General features: G+C 47.0%; 1 protein-coding gene across 1 annotated transcript in view; it reads right to left on the reverse strand.

Annotated features, from left to right (window-relative positions):
* LOC144604991 (ATP-binding cassette sub-family C member 9-like) overlaps positions 1–22,696 on the reverse strand; it is a 184,099-nt gene that overhangs the window by 63,306 nt on the left and 98,097 nt on the right. The window contains exons 18-25 of the mRNA XM_078419986.1: positions 21,160–21,265; positions 18,111–18,149; positions 14,363–14,401; positions 10,472–10,570; positions 6,748–6,832; positions 5,858–5,938; positions 1,204–1,341; positions 648–773 (exon numbers count right to left, since the gene is read on the reverse strand). Of these exons, the coding sequence (XP_078276112.1) occupies positions 648–773; positions 1,204–1,341; positions 5,858–5,938; positions 6,748–6,832; positions 10,472–10,570; positions 14,363–14,401; positions 18,111–18,149; positions 21,160–21,265 (713 nt within the window). The remainder of the gene's footprint in view (positions 1–647; positions 774–1,203; positions 1,342–5,857; positions 5,939–6,747; positions 6,833–10,471; positions 10,571–14,362; positions 14,402–18,110; positions 18,150–21,159; positions 21,266–22,696) is intronic.

The following is a 22,696-nucleotide window of genomic DNA, read 5'->3' on the forward strand; positions in this document are numbered from 1 at the left end:
AACCAAACTAAACACCTGTGGAAACACAGGGAGGACGTGCAAACTCCACACAGACAGAACCCGAGGTCGAGATCAAACTGATGTCTCAGGTGCCATGAGGCAGCGGCTCTATTCACATGGAGGCACAAGGAACAGCAGATGCTGTTTTACAAAACAAAACTCAAAGTGCTGGAGCAACTCAACAGGTCAGGCAGCATCTCTGGAGAACATGTACAGATGACGTTTCGGGTCGAGACCCTTCTTCCCCGTTTTCCATAGATGCTGCCCGGCCTGATGAGTGTCTTTTTTTGGCTCTGTTCACAAGGTTGTCGCCTGATAGTTAGTTTAGTTTAGAGATACAGTGCAGAAACAGGTCCTTCGGCCCACCGAGTCCATGCCAACCAGCGGTCCCCACACACTAACACTATCCTGCACTCACTCGGGACAATTTACAATTTTACCAAGCAAATTAGCATACAAACCAGTTCGTCTTTGGAATGTGGGAGGAAACCGGAGCGCCTGGAGAAAACCCACGCTGTCATGGGGAGAACGTACAAACTCCGTACAGATGAGCACCTGTAGTCAGGATCGAACCTGGGTCTCCGGCGCTGTGAGGCAACAACTCTACCGCTGTGCCACTGTGCCGCCCCACAGAACTCCCCCATTACCTTTTCGAACTCCTGATCCTGTCGGTTCATTAGGGTTTTCCATTGTTCGTACAACTCCACGTCATGGTTCTGAAAGTCCTTCAGAGTGCCTTCTCTAATGATGGTCCCATCTTTCATCGCAATGATCTGAATGATCAAAGAAGAGGGTATGGAAGTGTGAGAGACACAAGCAACTGCAGAGGCTGGACTCCTCAGCAAAACACAAAGTGCTAGAGGAACTCATCGGGTCAGGCAGCGTCTGTGGAGGGCATGGACAGGCGGCGTTTCGGGTCGGGACCCTTCTTCAGACTGATTGGTGTGTGGAGGCGGTGGGGGGGGTGGGAGGAGTTTGTGCCACTGTGCTGGGCGCTGAGGTTTTCGCGTAAAACCCACGCGGTCACGGGGAGAACATATAAACTCCTTATAGACAGCACCCGCAGCCAGGATCGAACCCAGGACTCAGGCACTGTAAGGCAGCAACTCTACCGCTGCCCCAGCATGCCGATCTTTGGGCTGTGGGGCCTGTTTCCGTGCTGTACGGCACCAGGCCAGGTGTGAGTCGCTTGGCCTTGCTTACCCAGTCAGCGTGGGTCAGGTACTGCAGCTTGTGTGTCACCAGCGCTATGGTCCGCTTGTCTTCACGTAGGAACTTGAGGATTCCCTCCTGCATGAGGTGATCGCTAAGGTGAATATCCAGGGCAGAGAACGGATCGTCCTGGTGGGGGAAAAGAGTGGAGCGTGACTGCAGGAAGGAACTGCAGATGCTGGTTTAAAACTTGACGATAGACACAAAATGCTGGGAGTACCTCAGCGGGCCAGGCAGCGTCTCTGGAGAGAAGGAATGGGTGTCGTTTCGGGGCAAGACCCTTCTTCAGACTGACTTCAGACTTCAGACTTCAGTCTGAAGAAGAGTCTCGACCCGAAACGTCACCCACTCCTTCTCTCCAGAGATGCTGCCTGACCCGCTGAGGTACTCCGGCGTTTCGTGTCTATCTTCGGAGCATGACTGCAGTTTACAGTCATAAGGTCATAAGCGATAGGAGCAGAATTAGGCCATTCGGCCCATCATGTCTACTCCGGCATTCAATCGTGGCTGATCTATCTCTTCCTCCCAACCCCATTCTCCGGCCTTCTCCCCATAATTCCTGACACTTGTACTAATCAAGAATCTATCTATCTCTGGCTTAAAAATATGCATTGATGGCCTCCATAGCCTTCTGTGGCAAAATAAATTCTACAGATTCACCGCACTCTGGCTAAAGAAATTCCTCCACATCTCCTTCCTAAAGAAGCATCCTTTAATTCTGAGGCTGTGACCTCTGGTCCTAGACTCTCCCACGTGTGGAAACATCCTCTCCGTATCCACTCTACACAAGCCTTTCACTTTTCGGTAAGTTCCGTGAAGTCAAGAGTACTTAATTGCCATATATAGCGGAAACGCAGCAATGAAATTCTTATTCCCAGCAGCACAACAGGCCTGTAAACACAATACTTACAGATAACATATGATAATAAACAATTAGGGAGTATAAAATAAGGGAGTAAGAGAAGATTAATGCACTGGACAGGGAGCGCAAAATTGTATTTCGAGGAAAAGTTATTCAGCTGTGAAGTAGTTGCTCCCTTGAAACAAGGATGTGGTGGGCAGGAAAATGATGTGCATCAAAGTCTGAGGGGCTGAGAAGGAATAAATAGGAAGAACCTAATTCCTTGAGCAGAGGCCAGAAAAAGGGACCGTAGATGTAAAATAATCGGTGGAAGGATTGGAGAGGGAATGAGGAGAAAGGTTTCCATTGAAGTTGGCAGAGGGGATTGGAACACTGCCTGAGAATGTGGAACAGGTACCGCGTTTAGACGGTGTTTGGATATGTACTCGAAGAGCTGTTATGTGTGTTTAGATATGGACCTAGTGATGGAAGGTATGATTAAGCCTTATACACCGATCAGCCAAAACATTATGACCTGATGAGCCAAAACATTATGAGCACCTGCCTAATATGCTGTTGGTCCTCCGTGTGCAGCCCCATATGCAGCAGGGTACGATGCACTGTGTATTGTGACACATTCCTCCCGTGACCACCATTAAAATTTTCTGGGACTTGTGCCACAGTCGACCTTCTGTTGGTTCGGACCATGGGATAGCCTTCGTTGCCCTCGCGCATCGATGAGCCTTGGGCGCCCAACACCCTGTCGCCGGTTTGTGGTTTGTCCCTCCACGGACCACTGTCGGTAGGTACTCACCACTGCTGACCGGGAGCACCCCACAAGCCTTGCCGTTTCAGAGATGCTCTGACCGAGTCGTCTGGCCATAACAATTTGGCCCTTGTCAAAGTCGCTCAGGTCTTTACTCCTGCCCATTTCTCCTGCATCCAACACATCGACGTCAAGAACTGACTGTTCACTTGCTGCCTAATATGTCCCACCCCTTGAAAGGTGCCATTGTAACAAGATAGTCAATGTTATTCACTTCACCTGTCAGTGGTCATAATGCTTTGGCTGATCGATGTAAGTTCATTTCCTAGCCTCCTGCACTCCAAGGTTTAAAGTTCTTGCCTGCCCAATCTTTCTCTGTACCCAAGGCCCTTGTGTACTGGCCACATTGTAAACCTTTTCTGCACTCTATTTCCAGCTTCTTATCGTACGTAGATGGACACAAAATGCTGGAGTAACTCAGCGGGACAGGCAGTATCTCTGGAGAGAAGGAATGGGCGACGTTTCGGGTCGAGACCCTTCTTCAGACTGATCTGGGTGACCAAAACAGAACACAATACTCCAAATGCTGCCTTGCCATTGTCTTGTACAACAGTAAAACATAACATCCCGACGTCTATTCTCATTACCCTGACTGATGAAGGCCAATCTATCTACCCTATCTACCTGCGATGCTACTTTCAGGGAACTATGTACCTGAACTCCTCGATCCCTCTACTTTATCCCACTCCTCAGGGCCCTACAATTCACTGTGAAGTCAACTGCGCAACGCTAATCAAATCCTTTTAATGGTTTACTACCTCAAATAAATCAAGCTTTAACTTTCAAAACACAAGGGACTCCTAAAGTAAATTGAACCCTTTAGGCCCATTATGGTAAACTCTGGAAATCCAGCCAAGTGTATGACTTTAAACATTTTCTTGCCTACAGAGCAAAGATGAGCACAGTACAGTAATAAGAGGGCTTTGTTAGTGAGCGAAGCAATACCACAAACAAATTTCATTTTAAGTGCTTGTAAAATCACCCATTAAATACGGCTGGTTTACATAACAAGATAGCTCTTTAAACAGAAGAGATAGAGCAGTTATAAAGTGGTTTGCAGGAATGTAAACTGCCAAGAGCACTGAGACATGGAGTCATAGAGTCAAAGAGTGATACAGCGTGGAAACAGGTCATTCAGCACAACTTGCCCACACCGGCCAACATGTCCCAGCTACACTTGTCCCACCTGCCCGCGTTTGGCCCATTTCCCTCTAAACCTGTTCAATCCATGTACCTGTCCAAATGTTTCTTAAACGTTGGGATAGTCCCTGCCTCAACGACCTCCTCTGGCAGCTCGTTCCATACCCCCACCACCCTTTGTGTGAAAAAGTTGTCCTTCAGATTCCTATTAAATCTTTTCCCCTTCACCTTACCCCTATGTCTTCTGGTCCGCGATCTCTGGTGCTCATCAACTATTTATTTCCCCGTAGAAATATATAAAATTATCAGAGGCATTGATCGAGTAGTCAGAGACTTTTTCCCCAGGGTGGAAATGTCAAAGACTAGAAGGCATAGGTTTAAGGAGAGAGGGGGCACAGTTTATTGAAGACTTGCAGGGCAAGGTTTACATACAGAGAGTGGTGGGTGCCTGGAATGTGCTGCCAGTGGTGATGGTGGAGGCAGATACGATAACAGTAGTTGAGACTTTTGGCTAGGCACAAGGATATGCAAGGAATGGAAGGATACGGATATGGATGCAGGTGTGCAGGGACATAAAAGCAGACATTGTGGGCCGAAGGGCCTGTTCTTGTGCTGTACTGTTCTATGGTCCATGTTCTATGAAATCCTTAGAACATGGTATCAATACCCCATCCTTTAGGAAAAACACAGTTCGCAAACCAAGTTGTCGATACTTGCTGGAAAGGACGGATCGTGGAACAAGTTGGAGTTGGCGTTTCGCAAGGGTCGGTTCTGGGGCCGCTACTCTTCATGTTGTATATTAATGATTTGGACGAGGGGATTGAAGGCTTTGTGGCAAAGTTAGCGGATGCTAAGAAAATAGGTGGAGGGGCAGGTAGTGTGGAGAAAGTAGGAACTCTGCAGGAGGACTTGGACAGGTTGGGAGAGTGGGCAGAGAAGTGGCAGCTGGGATATAGTGTCGCAAAGTGTGGAGTCATGCATTTTGGTAGTAGGAATAAAGGCGTAGACTATTTACTAAATGGGGAGAGAATCCAGAAATCAGAGGTGCAAAGGGACTTGGGAGTGGTAGTACAGGATTCTGAAAAGGTTAATCTGCAAGTCGTATTGGTAGTAAAGTAAGCAAACTCAATGCTAGCATTTATTCCAAGAGGGCTTGTATACAAAAACAGGGATGTAATGTTGAGGTTCTATAAGGCACTGTTAAGGCCGCATTTTGAATATTGTGAGCAATTTTGGGCACCATATCTGAGGAAGGATGTGCTGGCTCTGGAGAGGGTCCAGAGGAGGTTTACAAGAATGATCCCAGGAATGGGTAGGTCAACCTATGATGACCGTTTGTTGGCACTGGGCCTGTACTCGCTGGAGTTTAGAAGAATGAGGGGGGACCTCATTGAAACATACAGAATGGTGAAAGGCCTGGATAGAGTGGATGTGGAGAGGGTGTTTCCATGGGAGACTCTTCGTGGGAGAGTCCAGGACCAGAGGTCGTAGCCTCAGAATTAAAGGACGTTCTTTTAGGAAGAAGATGAGGGGAAATTTCTTTTAGTCATAAGATGGTGAATCTGTGGAATTCTTTGCCATAGAAAGCTGTCGAGGCGGTCAGCGGATACTTTTAAGGCAGAGATAGATAGATTCTTAATTAGTACGGGTGTCAGGGGTTGTGGGGAGAAGGCAGGAGAATGGGGTTAGGAGGGAAAGATATAATGGCAGAGTAGACTTGATGGGCCGAATGGTCTAATTCTACTCCTATTCCTTATGACCTTATGAACATTCTGGTCCACTTTTATCTGAAGCTGCAAACGGCAAATGACAGATGACACTCAATGAAGGCTTCTTACCAGGAACACTGTACTGTTGTCTTGATACAAGGCTCGAGCCACCGACATTCTCTGCCTCTGACCTCCGCTCAGGTTAATTCCCTGCAGTAACAAAGCATTCAATGACCAACAGGCACATTTTAATGCAGAATCCTACATGCACTAGCTTCTCAAGACAAATCTTCTCAGCAAAGGATCTTGGATGGTAAGACAGAAAATACACTGGTGTGACATAATGGATGAGTCCCCACGACCTGATTTATCCTCCCCACAGCAAGTCCTACTCACAAAAGACACAAAGTGGCGGAGTAACTCAGCGGGTCAGGCAGCTTCTCTGGAGGACATGGACAGGTGCCATTTCATGAGAGGAATAGATTCGGTAGATTCACAGGACATGGACAGACGACCTTTATCTGAAGAAGGGTCCCGTCTCAAAACGCCACCTATTCATGTTCTCCGCAGATGCTGCCTGACCCACTGAGTTACTCCAGAACTTAAGTATAAGAAAATAACTGGAGATGCTGGTACAAATCGAAGGTATTTATTCACAAAATGCTGGAGTAACTCAGCAGGTCAGGCAGCATCTCAGGAGAGAAGGAATGGGTGACGTTTCGGGTCGAGACCCTTCGTGCTCACAGAATGAACAAACTGCTCACAGAATGAGCACATAGCTGGAATTTTTGCCCTTTCCATACCTCAGGTTAGGATAGCAAAAATAAGCAGTCCCGCAGAACTTTGTGTCTTTTTTTGTAAACCAGCATCTACAGATCTTTATTTCTAAGCTCTACTCGTGTTGAGGCTTATTATGGAATCAGAATTGTGATACATCAAAGTATTTGCATCGTGCTTTAATCCATTCACAGCCTGAGGCAAAGTTACGAGCTTAACATTATACACTGCCCTGTAATTACCCTCTCTCCGATTTCAGTTTGGTCTCCAAATGGCAAGAGGTCGATGTCGGGCTGGAGTGAGCAGGCATCAATCACGGCTTTGTATCTGACAGGGTGAGAAGTGAAAGATGTGAGTGATTCTGCCTGTATTACAACAACTCGTCAATAGTGCCTATCGCTGTTGAATAAGACCATAAGACACAGGAGCAGAATTAGGCAATTTGGCCCATCGCATCTACTCCGTCTTTCGATCATGGCTGATCTATCTTTCCCTCTCAACCCCATTTTCCCCGTATCCTTGACGCCCTTATTAATTTTTACTTCTCAATCTCTACTTTACCTATCAATCTCTGCTTTAAAAATACCCATTGACTTGGCCTCCACCACCATCTGCGGCAATGAATTCCACAAATTCACCACCCTCTGGCTAAAGAAATTCCATCTCATCGTCTTTCTAAAGGCACCGTCCTTTTATTCGGAGCCTGCGCCCTCTGGTCCTGGACTCTCCCACTACTGGAAACATCCTCTTCACATCCGCTCTATCCAAGCCTTTCTTTATTTGGTAGGTTTCAATGAGGTCCCTCCTCATCTTTCTAAACCCCAGCGAGCACAAGCACAGAGCCATCAAATGCTCCCCGCACGTTAACCCAAACATCATTCCCATAAGCCTCCTCTCCAACGGCAGCACGTCCTTCCTCGGATATGGGGACCAAAACTGCTCACAGAATGAGCACGTAGCTGGAATTTTTGGCCTTTCCATACCTCAGGTTGGGATAGCAAAAATCAGCTGGACCGCAGGAGGAGAACAGAAAGGCATACTGTTAACCAAAGAAGACGGAATGATGACATTACATTTCAATGCAGCAAGATGATGATGTAATGTTAAAGGAGAAACAAGTAACTGGAATCATGACCAAAGCAGAAAGTGCTGGAGGAACTCAGCGGGTCAGGCAGCATCTGTGGAGGGAATGGACAGGCGGCGTTTCAGGTCGGGAACCTTCACCAGACTGATTGCAGTCGGGGAAAGAAAGCTGGAAAAGAGAGGTGAGGGAGGGAGAAAGCCTGACTGGTGATAGTAGGATAGAGGTGAGGCAGGGTCGATGGGCAGGGTGGAGTAAGTCACAAAGGCTGGAGGTGAAAATGCACAAAAGGGTGTCAGATGGGGAGGGAAGAGGAAGTGTGAAATGTAAAGCTGAAGGGAGGGATATGGGTGGAAGGGCACAGAGAGGGGGGAAAGAGGAGGGGGGGGGAGAGATTAAAAAGGGAAATGAGGGACTCAGGTGTGGGAGATGTGTGTTAAATGTTAGTGTTAAAGGCTTTTAATAAGAGAACATTCTTGGGAGACAGCAGTGCGTGCATTAATAGATTTCAGAGGACTCCAACACCAATGTCGAGGTGTCTTGTAAACGTCTTGTGTCGATAGTGGCAAATTGCCCAGTACCTCCATTAACCTATTTGCAACTAACAAAGTGTACAAGGCATTTATCAATCTAGGAATTCCCATGTTCCATTAGATAGCATTGCCATGATGATTGGTCATTATCGATAAACTACTGGATTATATATTCAATGTTACCATTTCAAGGACCGACACGATACCAAACGCTATTGGCTTCCATTAGGCAATTGTCAAATTAGATTCCTTTTTAATTCTTCAGTCGCTTTCCTTTAGTTTAGATTTAGATTTTTTTCTAGTTCAGTTTAGAGATAGAGCGTGGAAGCAGGGCCTTCGGCCCACCGAGTCTGCACCGACCAGCGATCCCCGCACACTAACACTATCGTACACACACTAGGGACAATTTTTACAATTATACCAGGTCAATTAACCTACAAACCTGTACGTCTTTGGAGTGTGGGAGGAAACTGGAGTTCCCGAAGAAAACCCACACAGGTCATGGGGAGAACGCACAAACTCCGTACAGACAGCACCCGTGGTCAGGATCGAACCCGGGTCTCTGGCGCTGTAAGGCAGCAACTCTACCGCTGCGCCACCCAATTGTCCTGAAATGGATCTGACCCTGAAGGATCCCATTCATTACTCCGCAATTCACTTGTAGAGTGATAGAGCTGTACAGCATGGAAACAGGCCCTTCACCACACTTGGCCATGCTGACTAAATTGGCAAATTGGCCTAGTCCCATTTGGCTGCACTTGGTCCACAGCTCTCTAAAACCTTTCTATCCATATATCAGTCCAAATGTCTTTTAAAAGTCACAATCCTATAGGTTACGGACTACCCCGCAGCACTTTTTGCACAATCTTTTTTCTTTTTAGAGCGTCATGGAATCATAGAGCTGTGCAGCAAGTAAAGAGGCCCTTCGGCCCACCTTGTCCATGCCGACCAAGTTACTGCCCCATCTGCCTGCACTTGGCCCATAAATTCCTCTAAACCTTTCCTATCCACATATCTGTCTAAATGTCTTTTAAAAGTCATAATTGTACCCGCTTCTCTAGCCTCCTTTGGTCACTCATTCCAGATACAGACCACCCTCTGAGTGAAAAAGTTGCCTTCGAGATCCCTCTTAAATCTCTCCCCTCTTACTTAAGTCTATGCCCCCCTCCCCCTCATGTTAGAACCCTCTACCCTGGGAAAATGATTGTGAGCGTTCACTTTATCCATGTCCCTCATGATCTTGTCCACCTCAATGAGGTCAACCCACAGCCTCTTGCACTCCAAAGAAAAAAGCCCTAGCCTGTCCCACCACTCCCTATAACTCATGCCGACAAGCCCAGGCAACATCCAGGCGAATATCATCTGCATCCCTTACAATTTACTGACTCCCTTCCTGTAGATTGGGTGACCAGAACTGCACACAGTGCTCCAAATGTAGTCTCACCAACAACTTGTACACTCTATTTCTTTATCCTCCCAATTCTGGGTAGGGATGGACACCACTGGGTATGACATTAATGATGTCCTAGGTCTGACAGACATCACCCTTCTGTTATTACTTTGATCGTCAATGCAGGGAGATGTGAACCATGGATTAGTTTAGAGATACTGCGCGGAAACAGGCCCATCGGCCCACCGAGTCAGCGCCGACCAGCGATCCCTGTACACTGGCTCCAGTCCACGCACGAGGGACACTTTACAATATTTACCTACAATTAACCGACCAACCTGCACGTCTTTTGAATGTAGGTGGAAGCCGGAGCACCCAGGGAAAACACACGTGGACACAGGGAGATCATACAAACTCCATACGGACAGCACCCGTAGTCAGGATCGAACCCGGGTCTCTGGCGATGTAAGGCAGCAACTCTCCCGCTGCGCCACCGTGTTGCCCGGTGAAAGCCCACGCCCGTCACGGGGAGAACGTACAACCTCCGCGCAGGCAGCACCCTTTGTCAGGATGTACAAAACAACTCATCTTGGTTTTTGAAGCACCATTGTAATGATGGCACACTGGCACTGTGGGTCGAGCTGCTGCCTCACAGCGCCAGAGACCCAAGTTCGAATCTGGCCTCAGGTGCTGCCTGTGTGGAGTTTGCAGGTTCTTCCTGTGACCACGTGGGTTTGCTCTGGATGCCCCGGTTTCCTCCCATATCCCGAAGACGTGCAGATTCGTGTTTTGCCCCTGGTGTGAATGAGAAAGTGGGATGAGGTAGAGCTAGTGTGAACGGGTTTCTGATGGTCGGCATGGCCTAGGTGGGCCGAAGGGCCCGTTTCCAAGCTGTATCTTTCAATCATTGTTAATCAGTTCTGTTCCACTGCTTTAACGCTGATAACAGGGGAAAAAATCACCTTTGTTTTATAAAAGGACTCCCAAACGTGATGTTTTCCTCCACGGTTGTATTCAGGAGCCAAGGCCTCTGAGCTGAATAAGCCACAGAATTTCGTATTCTGCACAAAGTAAAATGAAAGGCAGTTAAGGCAAGAAATTTCACCCATCACAGAAAACAGAAGCATAATCACGGAGTGAAAATAAAACATAAAGCACTGAGGGGGTCAGGGCCTTAATTCAGTGTAGTCACATGCAAAACTCACTGCCAACTCAGGCACATAATAGTCAATTCACACTTTACAGCATTTTCAAATGCTAAGTGGCATTCCAAAACAAAGGAGCTGGACACACAACAGTTATGTGTGATGTCTCCTTCCTCAAATTCTATTCTTTTTACAGTTTACAGTTCCCCTTTCATGATTTGCCCAAGTCAGTTCTGTCTTAATTTTCCCTTCTGCGGATTACGCCGCCTTGTCTTCACCAACACGGTGGCGCAGCGGTAGAGTTGCTGCCTTACAGCGCCGGAGACCCGGGTTCGATCCTGACTATGGGTGTTGTCTGTACGGAGTTTGTACGTTCTCCACGTGACCTCGTGGGTTTTCCCCGGGTGCTCCGGTTTCCTCCCACACTCCACAGACCTACAGGTTTGTAGGTTAATTGGCTTTGGGAAATTGTCCATGGTGCTTGGGATAGAGCTACTGTGTGGGGATTGCTGGTCGGAGTGGACTCGGTGGGTCCAGAGGCCTGATTCTGCACTGTGTCTCTCAATGAAACTAAACTAAATTCTCAAGGGGAGACATGATGTTTTAAGTAGGCTTATGATTGGGAGGTAAAAAGAGACCAATTCATAAAGCTTTCGATCTTAAGGTTTCCTTTAATGCAAGTTGTGATGTAGCTTAAAAGAGAGCATAAATAATGCATTAAAATCTTGGACAACATCCCGAGGACTAGAATTTAAAAGTGGGAATTAAGATTACATTTGACTGGGAAATATTCAGTTTACTACCCAGACAGGGATATACACCGATGAGCCAAAACATTATGACCACTGACAGGTGAAGTGAATAACATTGATTATCTTGTTACAATGGCACCTGCCAAGGGGTGGGATATATTAGGCAGCAAGTCAACAGTCAGTTCTTGACGTTGATGTGTTGGATGCAGGAGAAATGGGCAGGAGTAAAGACCTGAGCGACTTTGACAAAAGGGCCAAATTGTTATGGCCAGATGACTGGGTCAGAGCATCTCTGAAACGGCAAGGCTTGTGGGGTGCTCCCGGTCAGCAGTGGTGAGTACCTACCGACAGTGGTCCGAGGAGGGACAAACCACAAACCGGCGACAGGGTGTTGGGCGCCCAAGGCTCATCGATGCATGAGGGCAACGAAGGCTATCCCGTCTGGTCCGAACCGATAGAAGGTCGACTGTGGCACAAGTCCCAGAAATTTTTAATGGTGGTCACGGGAGGAATGTGTCACAATACACAGTGCATCGCACCCTGCTGCGTATGGGGCTGCACACGGATGACCAACAGCATATTAGGCAGGTGGTCATAATGTTTTGGCTCATCAGGCCATAATGTTTTGGCTGATCGGTGTAAAGTCAATGCATCCAATCCTTATCAATACTATAGTGTCAATTATTTTCCCCGTGTTGAGCCCAAGACTAACAGGAAAGGAAAGGTACAAGGCTGGATAATGTGATCAGAAATTTCAGATCCTATCAAAGAGCTGGTATGATATTTGCCTCAAAAAACAGGCACAAAATAGGAAGAGTTCCCCAATGTTAGTTGGGCAGTCTCGGACTTTATCCCCTGAAGAGCCAGAGGCTGAGGTGTGATTTTTGTAGAGGTGCGTAAAATCATGAGAATAGACAGGGTGAATGCACAGAGTCCGTAACCCAGAGTGGGGGAAGCAAGAACCAGAGGACAGATGTTTACGGTGAGAGGGGAAAGATTTAATAGGGACTTGAGAGGCGACCTTTTCACATGGATGGTCGAATCCACCTCAGTAGTTGGAGCTTCTGCTGAAACAAGACCGATGCCCCAATTAGGGTGTCCTAATTCGGTTAAATAGTCATAAAGTCATACAGCATGGAAATAGGCCCTTTGGCCTAACTTTTCCACACTGACCAAGGTAAGCTCATCCCATTTACCCACAATTGGGCCATATCCCCATACACCTCCCCTGTCCATGTACCTGGTCAAATATATTTTAAATATTGTTACTGTACCTACCTCTGGCAGCTCAATCCATACACCCACCACCCTCTGTGTGAAAAAGTCGCCTCTTGGGTTCCTATTAAATCTTTCCCCTCACCTTAAACCTATGTTCTCCCTACCCTATGATTTCCCTACCCTAATAATAAAAAAAAGATTCCGTGCATTCACCCTATCTATTCCCCTCATTATTTCATGCACCTCAATAAAATCGCACCTCAGCTTCCTGCTCTTGTGAATAATGTCCTAGCTTGCCCAACCTCCCTGTAGCTCAGGCCCTCGGGTCCTGGCAACATCCTCGTCAATCTGCTCTGCACACTTTTAAGCTTAATGACAGATGGCAGGGATGGGATGAACATTTCCTTCTTCTGCTAGGTTTTCGTGGGCCGGACACAGAGGGAGATGGGTGTCCTCCTGGTAGATTTTAGGGATACCTGGGTTTCTGTTTGCAGTCCTAAGGTCAGGGGTGATCATATAGAGGTGTATAAAATCATGAGAGGAATCGATCGGGTAGATGATGCACAGAATCTCTTGTCCAGTGTAGGGGAATCGAGGTCCAAGGACATAGGTTCAAGGTGAAGGGGGGAAAGATTTAATAGGAATCTGAGGGGCAACTTTTTCACACAAAGGGTGGTGGGTGTGTGGAACAAGCTGCCGGAGGAAGTAGTTGAGGCTGGGTCTATCCCAACGTTGAAGAAACAGTCAGCCAAGTACATGGTTAGGACAGGTTTGGAGGGATACGGACCAAGGGCAGGCAGGTGGGACTAGCGTAGCTGGGACATGTTGGCCGGTGTGGGCAAGTTGGGCCGAAGGGCCTGTTTCCACACTCTATCACTCTATGACTCAAAGGGATTGCACTTTCATATCCTCATTCTGAAGGGTCCACAAAAATGCTGTCTGCAACTCTACGAGCCGAGGATGGCCCACCTCCTCGTCTTTCAAGTGGTCTTGAATATCCTTCACAGTTGTCCATCCCACGTGCAGTCTACTGATGTGCAAACGTTTTGATTTAGGAATTTGTTGACTACATTTGAATGGGGAGCCCACTCCCTGACAGAGTGGATGGGAACAAGGACAGCATTCAATCAAAGCTCGCCATCAATTTCATTCTATGATTCAAGCTCGGATGGACAGATCGTAATATTTGCTTGGACCCTTCATGGTGATTTGATAAGACCCCGTAATGAGTATGGATCGTCTTCTCACGGTCTAGTGTCCACTGTGTGCCTGACTTCAGGGACAGGTACTACTGAGGCCAAAGAGCTCACTATCAGTGCCACTAGTCTGATTAATCCGAAGAATGTTCCCAGCCCGAAAAGTCACCGCTGAGCTCCTCCAGCACATTGGGCTTTGCTCACGATTCCATCCTCTGCAGTTCCTTGCTTCTCCATGTCACTGCCACTATTTCAGACTGGACCGAACGTGGCCACAAATAACACACATTACATGCAGTGGGACAAGAAGTAATCTTCCCAAATGGAGCGCTTGGCAGGGTCTTTGAGAGCACCAAGGACATGGCAGCGAAGCAGTAGAAAGCAATGTTCAGCAGAGTAGAGGAGGAACTGGGGGAGGGGTGCAGTGATCAGTTCCAAGTGCAAAAAGCATTACCACCCATGTGATGGTTATCAGGATGAAGTGTCGCTGGAAAGACAATACATTGCACAATTAGTTACTGGCAAGCAGAAATAAATAGTACCTCCCAGTCGCCTCCAACACAGACTCAATTTCATGTGCACTGCAAGTTATGATAAAACCAAGTTAGCAAACAAAGATGAGCGCGGCAATAAGTTACACATACAGAATTTATTTCACGGCACGTAGCTTACAACCCAAGGGTATGGACATTGAACTTACAACCCAACAGAATGAGTTGATTCTGTGCGGCATGGTGGCGCAGCGATAGAGTTGCTGCTTTGCAGCACCAGAGACCCGGGCTTCGGGCGCTATTTGTACAGATTTTGTGCGTTCTCCCCGTGACTGCGTGGGTTTTCCGTGGGTGCTGCGGTTTCCTCCCACACTCCAAGGACATACAGGCTTGTAGGTTAATTGGCTTTGGTAAAGATTGTAAATTGTCCCGAGTGTGTAGGGTCGTGCTAGTGCACAGGGATCGATGGTCGATGCGGACTCGGTGGGCCGAAGGGCCTGTTCCCGCGTTGTATCTCTCAAACTAAACTAAAGAATGAACATTGAACTTACAACCCAATGCTATGAACATTGAATTTACAACACAACGATATGAACTTTGAATTTTCCAATTTAGGGTCCCACCGCCCCACCCCCTCACTTTATCTCTCTTTCATGAGACCTCCTCCCCACCCATTTGGTCTACTGATGGTTTGTTTAGTTTAGCGATACGGCGCGGAAACAGGCCCTTCGGCCCACCGAGTCCATGCCAACCAGCAATCCCCACACACTAACAATATCCTCCACGCACAAGGGACAATTTACAATTTTACTGAAGCCAATTAATTTACGAACCTGTGACGTCTTTGGAAACATGTTCCCAATGTTGGGGGAGTCCAGAACAGGGGCCACAGTTTAAGAATAAGGGGTAGGCCATTTAGAACGGAGATGAGGAAAAACTATTTCAGTCAGAGAGTTGTGAATCTGTGGAATTCTCTGCCTCAGAAGGCAGTGGAGGCCAATTCTCTGAATGCATTCAAGAGAGAGCTAGATAGAGCTCTTAAGGATAGCGGAGTCAGGGGTTACGGGGAGAAGGCTGGAACGGGGTACTGATTGAGAATGATCAGCCATGATCACATTGAATGGCGGTGCTGGCTCGAGGGGCCGAATGGCCTACTCCTGCACCTATTGTCTATTGTCTTTAGAGTGTAGGAGGAAACTGGAGATCACGGAGAAAACCCACGCAGGTCACGGGTTAGAACGTAAAAACTCCGTACAGACAGCACCCGTGGTCAGGATTGAACCCGGGTCTCCGGCGCTGTAAGGCAGCAACTCTACCGATGGATGCACCACCATTGTATGCAAACGTTTGCTTTAGGAATTTGCTGACCACATGTTAATGGGAATCTGATCCCTGACAAAGTGGATGGGATCAATGACGGCATTCGATCAAACCATGTCATCAATTGCATGCTCTGTTTCATGTTCAGATCGGGCAGATCATAAAAAAATGTCCAAACCCATCCCTGTGATTGTGGAGGAAGAAACTGCAGACACTGGTTTACACCGAAGATAGACACAAAATGCTGGAGTAACTCAGCGGGACAGGCAGCGTTTTTGGAAAAAGGTAGATGACGTTTTGAGTGGAGATCCTTCTTCTGACCGCATTGTCTTTGCACGGTCTTGTTTCTAGTGGCAGAGATGCTCTCTGACCCGTTGAGTTCCTCCAGCAATGTGTGCTCCACGCAAGGTTCCAGCATCTGTATTTCCTTGTGCCTCTGCTTATTTTTTATTTGGCGTAATTCAGCGCACCTATTTCTCCCACGATCTGGTACCTCTTCCACCCCCCCATCCCCTCCCCCCCCCCCCCCCCCCCATCTCCCTCCGTCTGAATCCCCCCCCTTTGGCTTTACATTTCACTCCTCTCCTCTCAAGTGGCACCCTTTTGGCTCCTTCTCATCTTTAGCCTTTGTCCACCCATCTGCTCATCAAAAAACAACCCTCACCTATATCCACCTATCACTCAACAGGCTTTGTCCTGCCACCACCTCTCTTTTACAGCTTTCCCTCCGCTACTGCAATCAGCCTGAAGAAGGGTCCCGACCCGAAACATTCCCTCCACAGATGCTGCCTGACCCACTGAGTTACTCCAGCACTTTGTGTCGTTTCGTGTATTAACCAGCATCTGCAGTTCCTTGTTTCTACTCAGAAGGGACACATGCTTCTTAAGAAGAGATGCTGCCTGACCTGCTGAGTTACTCCCACACTTTGTGTTTATAAACAGATTCTTCGATAGTAAGCTGTAATATTTCTGTCATTCGCCGTAAATAGATTTTACAGAATTCAACGCCCAGAAATTGCTATGTCCTTGTATGGGGGGGGGGGAGAATCTAACAAACTGTGAACTTGGTCGTACAGAAGTAGCGTCAGGAAGCTCACAAGAGGTTTTGTGCAAAATTCAGATCTTCCTCAGGGTGTGAGGGGTGTGGATCGACTGAGGACATAATAACTGACTGATACTTTTTTTTGCTCAGATGCGATGTGGAGTCAAGGTGTGCAAATTGAGTTACATTGACCCAAGCATAGTCTCAGCAAATATAGGATATGTAGTACTTGGGGAAACGAGGAACTGCAGATGCTGGCTTACAAAACAAGACAGAAAGTGCTGGAGTAGTTCGGCGGGTCAGGCAGCATCTCTGGGGGAACATGGATAGATGATGTTTCCGGTCGGGTCCTTTCTTCAGACACTTGGGGCTCTGTTCATGAGGTTCCACAGAACAGTAGAGCACAAGAACTGGCAGTTCGGCCCACAATGTCTGTGCCGAACATGATGCCAAGACCAACTATAGTCTGCCTGCATATAACCCACATCCGTATTGAGTCGCCAATGAAAACAGAATTAGTGGTGAACGGGTGTAGTTGTAGCCTTTTGAAGTGATGTCTGTACAAAGGGGTGCAAAACATCGAAATAGGGTGCAGGTGGAGTTCAAGAAGACCGACTAATATTTTTGATTGAATTATACAACATGGAAACAGTACCTTCGACCCACTGAGTCCATGTCGACCATCGATCGCGTGCTCACACTAGTTCTGTTATCCCTCTTTCCCACCCACATACATACCGGGGGAGGAAGGAATGGGTGACGTTTCGGGTCGAGACACTTCTTCAGACTGATGAAGGGTCTCGACCCGAAACATCACTCATTCCATCTCTCCTGAGATGCTGTCTGACCGCTGAGTTACTCCAGCATTTTGTGATACCTTCGATTTGTACCAGCATCTGCAGTTATTTTCCTGCATACCGGGGGGAATTTACAGAGGTCAATTAACTCCAGAGTGGGGTTTGCATGTTCTCCCTGTGACCACGTGGGTTTCCTCCGGGTGCTCCGGTTTCCTCCCACCTCCCAAAGACGTGCGGGCTTGTAGTTTATTTGGTCCTCTGTAAATTGCCCCCTAGTGTGTAAGGAATGGATGAGAAAGTGGGATAACATAGAACTAGTGTGAATAGGTGACAGATGGTCGGCGTGGACTTGGTGGGCCGACCGGCCTGTTTCCATGCTCATCTTACAATTCTATCCAATTAAGTGTTAATGGAGATAAGGTTAAGATATGAAGGGGGTCAGAAAGGGGCAGGCGTGTGTCGCTCAATAGATGTGTAGAAAATAAACTTGGAACGGAAAATGGAATTCCAAATATAGAAATAATGCTCTGCAGTAAAGTTAAAAGCTCCACGCTCTTAAACAAATGCATCAGCAAACATTCAGAAATTAACAGCAGATGATTCAGATATGAAAAGTACAGTTAGAAGTAGTTCTAAATACCTCCATGATGTTTCTTGGTTCATCTCGTTTTCTGGTTCCCTAAAGTTTGTACCAAAGATAAAAACATCACCGTTGTCAGGATTACTGAGGATTATAATTGAAGTTTAGTTTAGTTTAGTTTATTCTTACTGGTACCGAGCGAGGCACAGTGAAAAGCTTTTGTTGCGTGCTAACCAGTCAGCGTAAAGTCTCTACATGATTAGAATCAAATCGTCCACAGTGCACAGATACATTATATAGGGAATAATGTTCAGTGCAAGATAAAGTCCAGTGAAGTCCAATTAACAATAGTCCGAGGGTCTCCAATGAGGTAGATAGTATTTCAGGATCACTCTCTAGTTTTGAAAGGATGATTGCCTGATAACAGCTGGGAAGAAATTTGCAAATAAGTTGCAAGTTTTATGATATCTTATATTACTTTGATTGATTCAGCATGTCTGCAAGAATAGATTGCTTCCTTCAAATTATCCTCCATTTCAAAGGTCCAAAGGAAAGCCAGTTTTCAACTTTTCTATTTGAACTTTCAAGGTCTGTCTCGCTCAATTAGATTGATTGTTTGAAAGATACATCACAGAAACAGGCCCTTCGACCCACCGAGTCCAGGCTGACCTCACGCAAGTTCCACGTTGTCCCACTTCCTCATCCGCTCCCTTCATACTAGGCCAAATGTTACTGAGGCCAAATTGACTCACAAACCCGCATATCTTGTGGATGTGGGAGGAAACCGGAGCACCCGGAGGAAACCCACGCGGTCACAGGATGTATGTGCAAACTTCACACAGACAGCACCCGAGGTTAGGATTGAACCCGGGTCTTTGGTGCTGTGAGACAGCAGCTCTATCCACTGTGCCGTCCTTGTTATTCTCATAACATGAGGACCGTGTTCATTCATCTGTAGAACCTGCACTCAGATGGTGCAGTCAATGAAACCTTAAATAACAATAACAATGCAGTTTTGGTCTCCAAATTTGAGGAAGGATATTCTTGCTATTGATGGCGTGCAGCGTAGGTTTACTAGGTTAATTCCCGGAATGGCGGGACTGTCATATGTTGAAAGACTGGAGCGACTAGGCTTGTATACACTGGAAGTTAGAAGGATGAGAGGGGATCTTATCGAAACATATAAGATTATTAAGGGGTTGGACACGTTAGAGGCAGGAAACATGTTCCCAATGTTGGGGGAGTCCAGAACCAGGGGCCACAGTTTAAGAATAAGGGGTAGGCCATTTAGAACAGAGATGAGGAAAAACTTTTTTAGTCAGAGAGTTGTGAATCTGTGGAATTCTCTGCCTCAGAAGGCGGTGGAGGCTAATTCTTTGAATACATTCAAGAGAGAGCTAGATAGAGCTCTTAAGGATAGCGGAGTCAGGGGGTATGGGGAGAAGGCAGGAACGGGGTACTGATTGAGAATGATCAGCCATGATCACATTGAATGGCGGTGCTGGCTCGAAGGGCCGATTGGCCTTCTCCTGCACCTATTTTCTATTGTCTATTGTCTATTCAACAATACTGAAAACTACTACTCACTTACCAAAACAACTAATAATTTATTTAATATGGTGGCTGTAACATAGTAAAAAGCCACAGGGAGCTTTATTGGATATAAGATAGATAGAGCTCTAGGGGCTAGCAGAATCAAGGGATATGGAGAGAAGGCAGGCACGGGTTATTGATTGTGGATGATCAGCCATGATCACAATGGATGGTGGTGCTGGCTCGAAGGGCCAAATGGCCTCCTCTGGCACCTATTTTCTATGTTTCTATGTTTCTAAATCTGTTGAAAAAGGAACATTTCAAAGGCACTGAACAAAAGGGAGAGGGAGGGCAGGCGAGGATTTTATTTCTTGGAATGCATTAAGGCTGAGGGTTGATCTTATGGAGGTGGATAATTCATGGTTGCATTAAATCAAGAATTGAGAACCGGAGGACATAGGTTTATGGTGGGGTGGGGGGGGGGAGGAAGATTTACTATGAACCTAAAGGTAACTTTTTCACACAAAGTGCGGTGGGTATATGGAACAAGCTGTCGGAGGAGGTAGTTGAGGCAGGGACTATTACAACGTTTAAGAAACATTAAAAAAAAAAAAAAAGAATAGGATGGGTTTAGAGGGATATGGGCCAAATGCAGGCAGGTGGGACTAGTATATAGGACATATTTGCCGATGTGTGCATGATGGGCCGAAGGGCCTGTTTCAACGCTGTACGACTGCAATGCCGTAAACACGCTCATTTAGAGCTATACGTGACTGCGGCCTGTAGAAAGAGCCGCCGAGCCGGCCCCTACTCGTCCCCTGAGGACCAGAGAACCAGAGAGGAGGATGGACATGGTGACGATGGAGGTGAGAGCAAGGGGCCGGCAGGAGAGTGAACCGGGGTCTTGCCCTCCGCATCCTCAAGGTCGGCTGCGGGGGGCAACCCTGGAGCACAAAGACTGAAGGTGGCCGGGCGAGGAGAGGGGCAACGGTTCGCTGGATGATCCGGACGGAGGTGACGGCTGGAGGCCCTGCAGCAGCCTGGGGCTCGCCTAGATCGGGCACCGCTCCAGGAGACCGAGCGCACGGACCGGACTGGACTTTAATGGACCTGGACTTCTATACACTTTGTACTAATCGGGGACTGTGCTTCGGTATGGCGATACTTTATTGAACTGTATGCCATCTGTACATGGAACAATAAAGAACCATTGCCCATAGTGCTCTGCTTCCAAAATATGGCACCAATAAATTGTGACTCAGAATTGGACACCAACTGCCGTTAAATGTGAGTGTTTAGTGCAAACTAACCAAGGAACAATTTCTATCTAAACGTTTGGTACATCGATTTTAAAGTTCTCATCTTTGCGTTCAAATCCCCACTAGCCTCTCCCCCGCTCCTTTCTGCGTAACCTCGTCCCGTCCCCCCTCCCCTTGCCCCACTCTTAGGCTCACTGATCTGGAGTTCGCTCGTAAAACAATGTTTCACCACCTCCTTCTACATCTTCAACCCACCGCAGGCAGGATTAACAATACATTTTGCCTTCCACGTTGCTGAAGATTGCTGTTGGACTTACTTGCTCCAGTACACGTTGCCAGAAACTTTCAGCATCTCTCCAAGGGTAGCGAGGAGAAGGGAAGATTTCCCACACCCCACCTGCCCAACTATCATTGTCAATCGGCCTGCAAAAATACATCAAAACCCGATCAATATTTTGTTCGGCTCGTTATGAGGTAAACTTAGTCTGGAGACACAGCGCGGAAACAGGCCCTTCTGCCCACCGAGTCCGCACCGACCCGCGATTCCCACACACTAACACTACCCTACACACACCAGGCATACAGTAATTCTACAATTTTGTACCAAAGCCAATTAACCTACAAACAAACCTGTACGTCTTTGCAGTGTACGAGGAGATCGGAGCTCCTGGTGAAAACTCACGCGGTCACGGGAAGAACATGCAAACTCCATACAGACAGCACCGGTAGTCAGGATCGAACCAGGGTCTCTGGCACATCATGACGCAACTCTCTGAACTAAAATCTTAACTAGAGCTCCTTGCAAATTGTTAAAAAGTTCATTTTGGATGATATGAGACGCAGATCACACATACTCGAAAATAATTACTTTTGTAGTGTTACTGAGACTGGAACTTCACAGTTAACAAGGAGAAATAGACTGCTTCATCTGACCCAGCTGATCCCCGATTCAAAGTGAATGTGGATTAGCAACTTTTTCACTCAGAGGGTAGGCTGTATCTGAAACGAGCTGCTATAAGAAGCATATAATATTATGACTCTTAAAAGACATTTGGACAGTTGTGTGGATAGGAAGGTTTTTAGAGGGATAAGGGTCGAATGCAGGCATACGGGACTAGCCTAATATGCCTCCTTGATCAGCGTGGACAAGTGGGCTGAACAGCCTGTTTTCACGCTGTACAACTCTATTACTCTTAAATGGAAACAAGGAATTACAAATGCTGATTTTATTTAAAAAAACAGAGTGCTGGAGCAACTCAGTGGGTCAGGCAGCAGCTCCGGAGAGCATGGATAGGTGACGTTTCGGATCAGGACCCTTCTTCAGAACCAGACAAAACCGTCACCTATCCATGTTCTCCAGAGGTGATGCCTGACCCGCTGAGCTACTCCAACGCTTTGTGTCTTTGTGACTAAACCCAAACCTGTCGTTCCTCATCGTAGGCAGCACTGGATGATTGCTAGAGTCATCGCAATGGCTGGACTGCAAAGTCACCATCTATATTCGGTCGATGGCATGGATTATTTGGGCGGTGATCACCAAATGTTATTGAATTCAGCTCCAAGTTTAGAATTTAATTTAGAGTTTTAGTCCATAGAGATACAGCACGGAAACAAGCCCTTCGGCCCACTGAGTCCGTTCCGACCAGCGATCACGCTGTGCACTAGCACTACCCTGCACATTAAGAATAATTTACAACTTTACTGAAGCCAATTACCCTAAAATTAACGTAATACTTATTTTAACAGTAGGTTTCAATCAACAGAAAACAGCAAGTATAAAACATTAGTATCTTCTAATAAATACAATCAATTGTTAGAGGTTGGAGCGTTTACCAAAGGTCCAATCAATGGTTA

The sequence above is a fragment of the Rhinoraja longicauda genome, chromosome 23, assembly GCF_053455715.1.
Source record: "Rhinoraja longicauda isolate Sanriku21f chromosome 23, sRhiLon1.1, whole genome shotgun sequence".
In the NCBI taxonomy this organism is placed as follows: domain Eukaryota; kingdom Metazoa; phylum Chordata; class Chondrichthyes; order Rajiformes; family Arhynchobatidae; genus Rhinoraja; species Rhinoraja longicauda.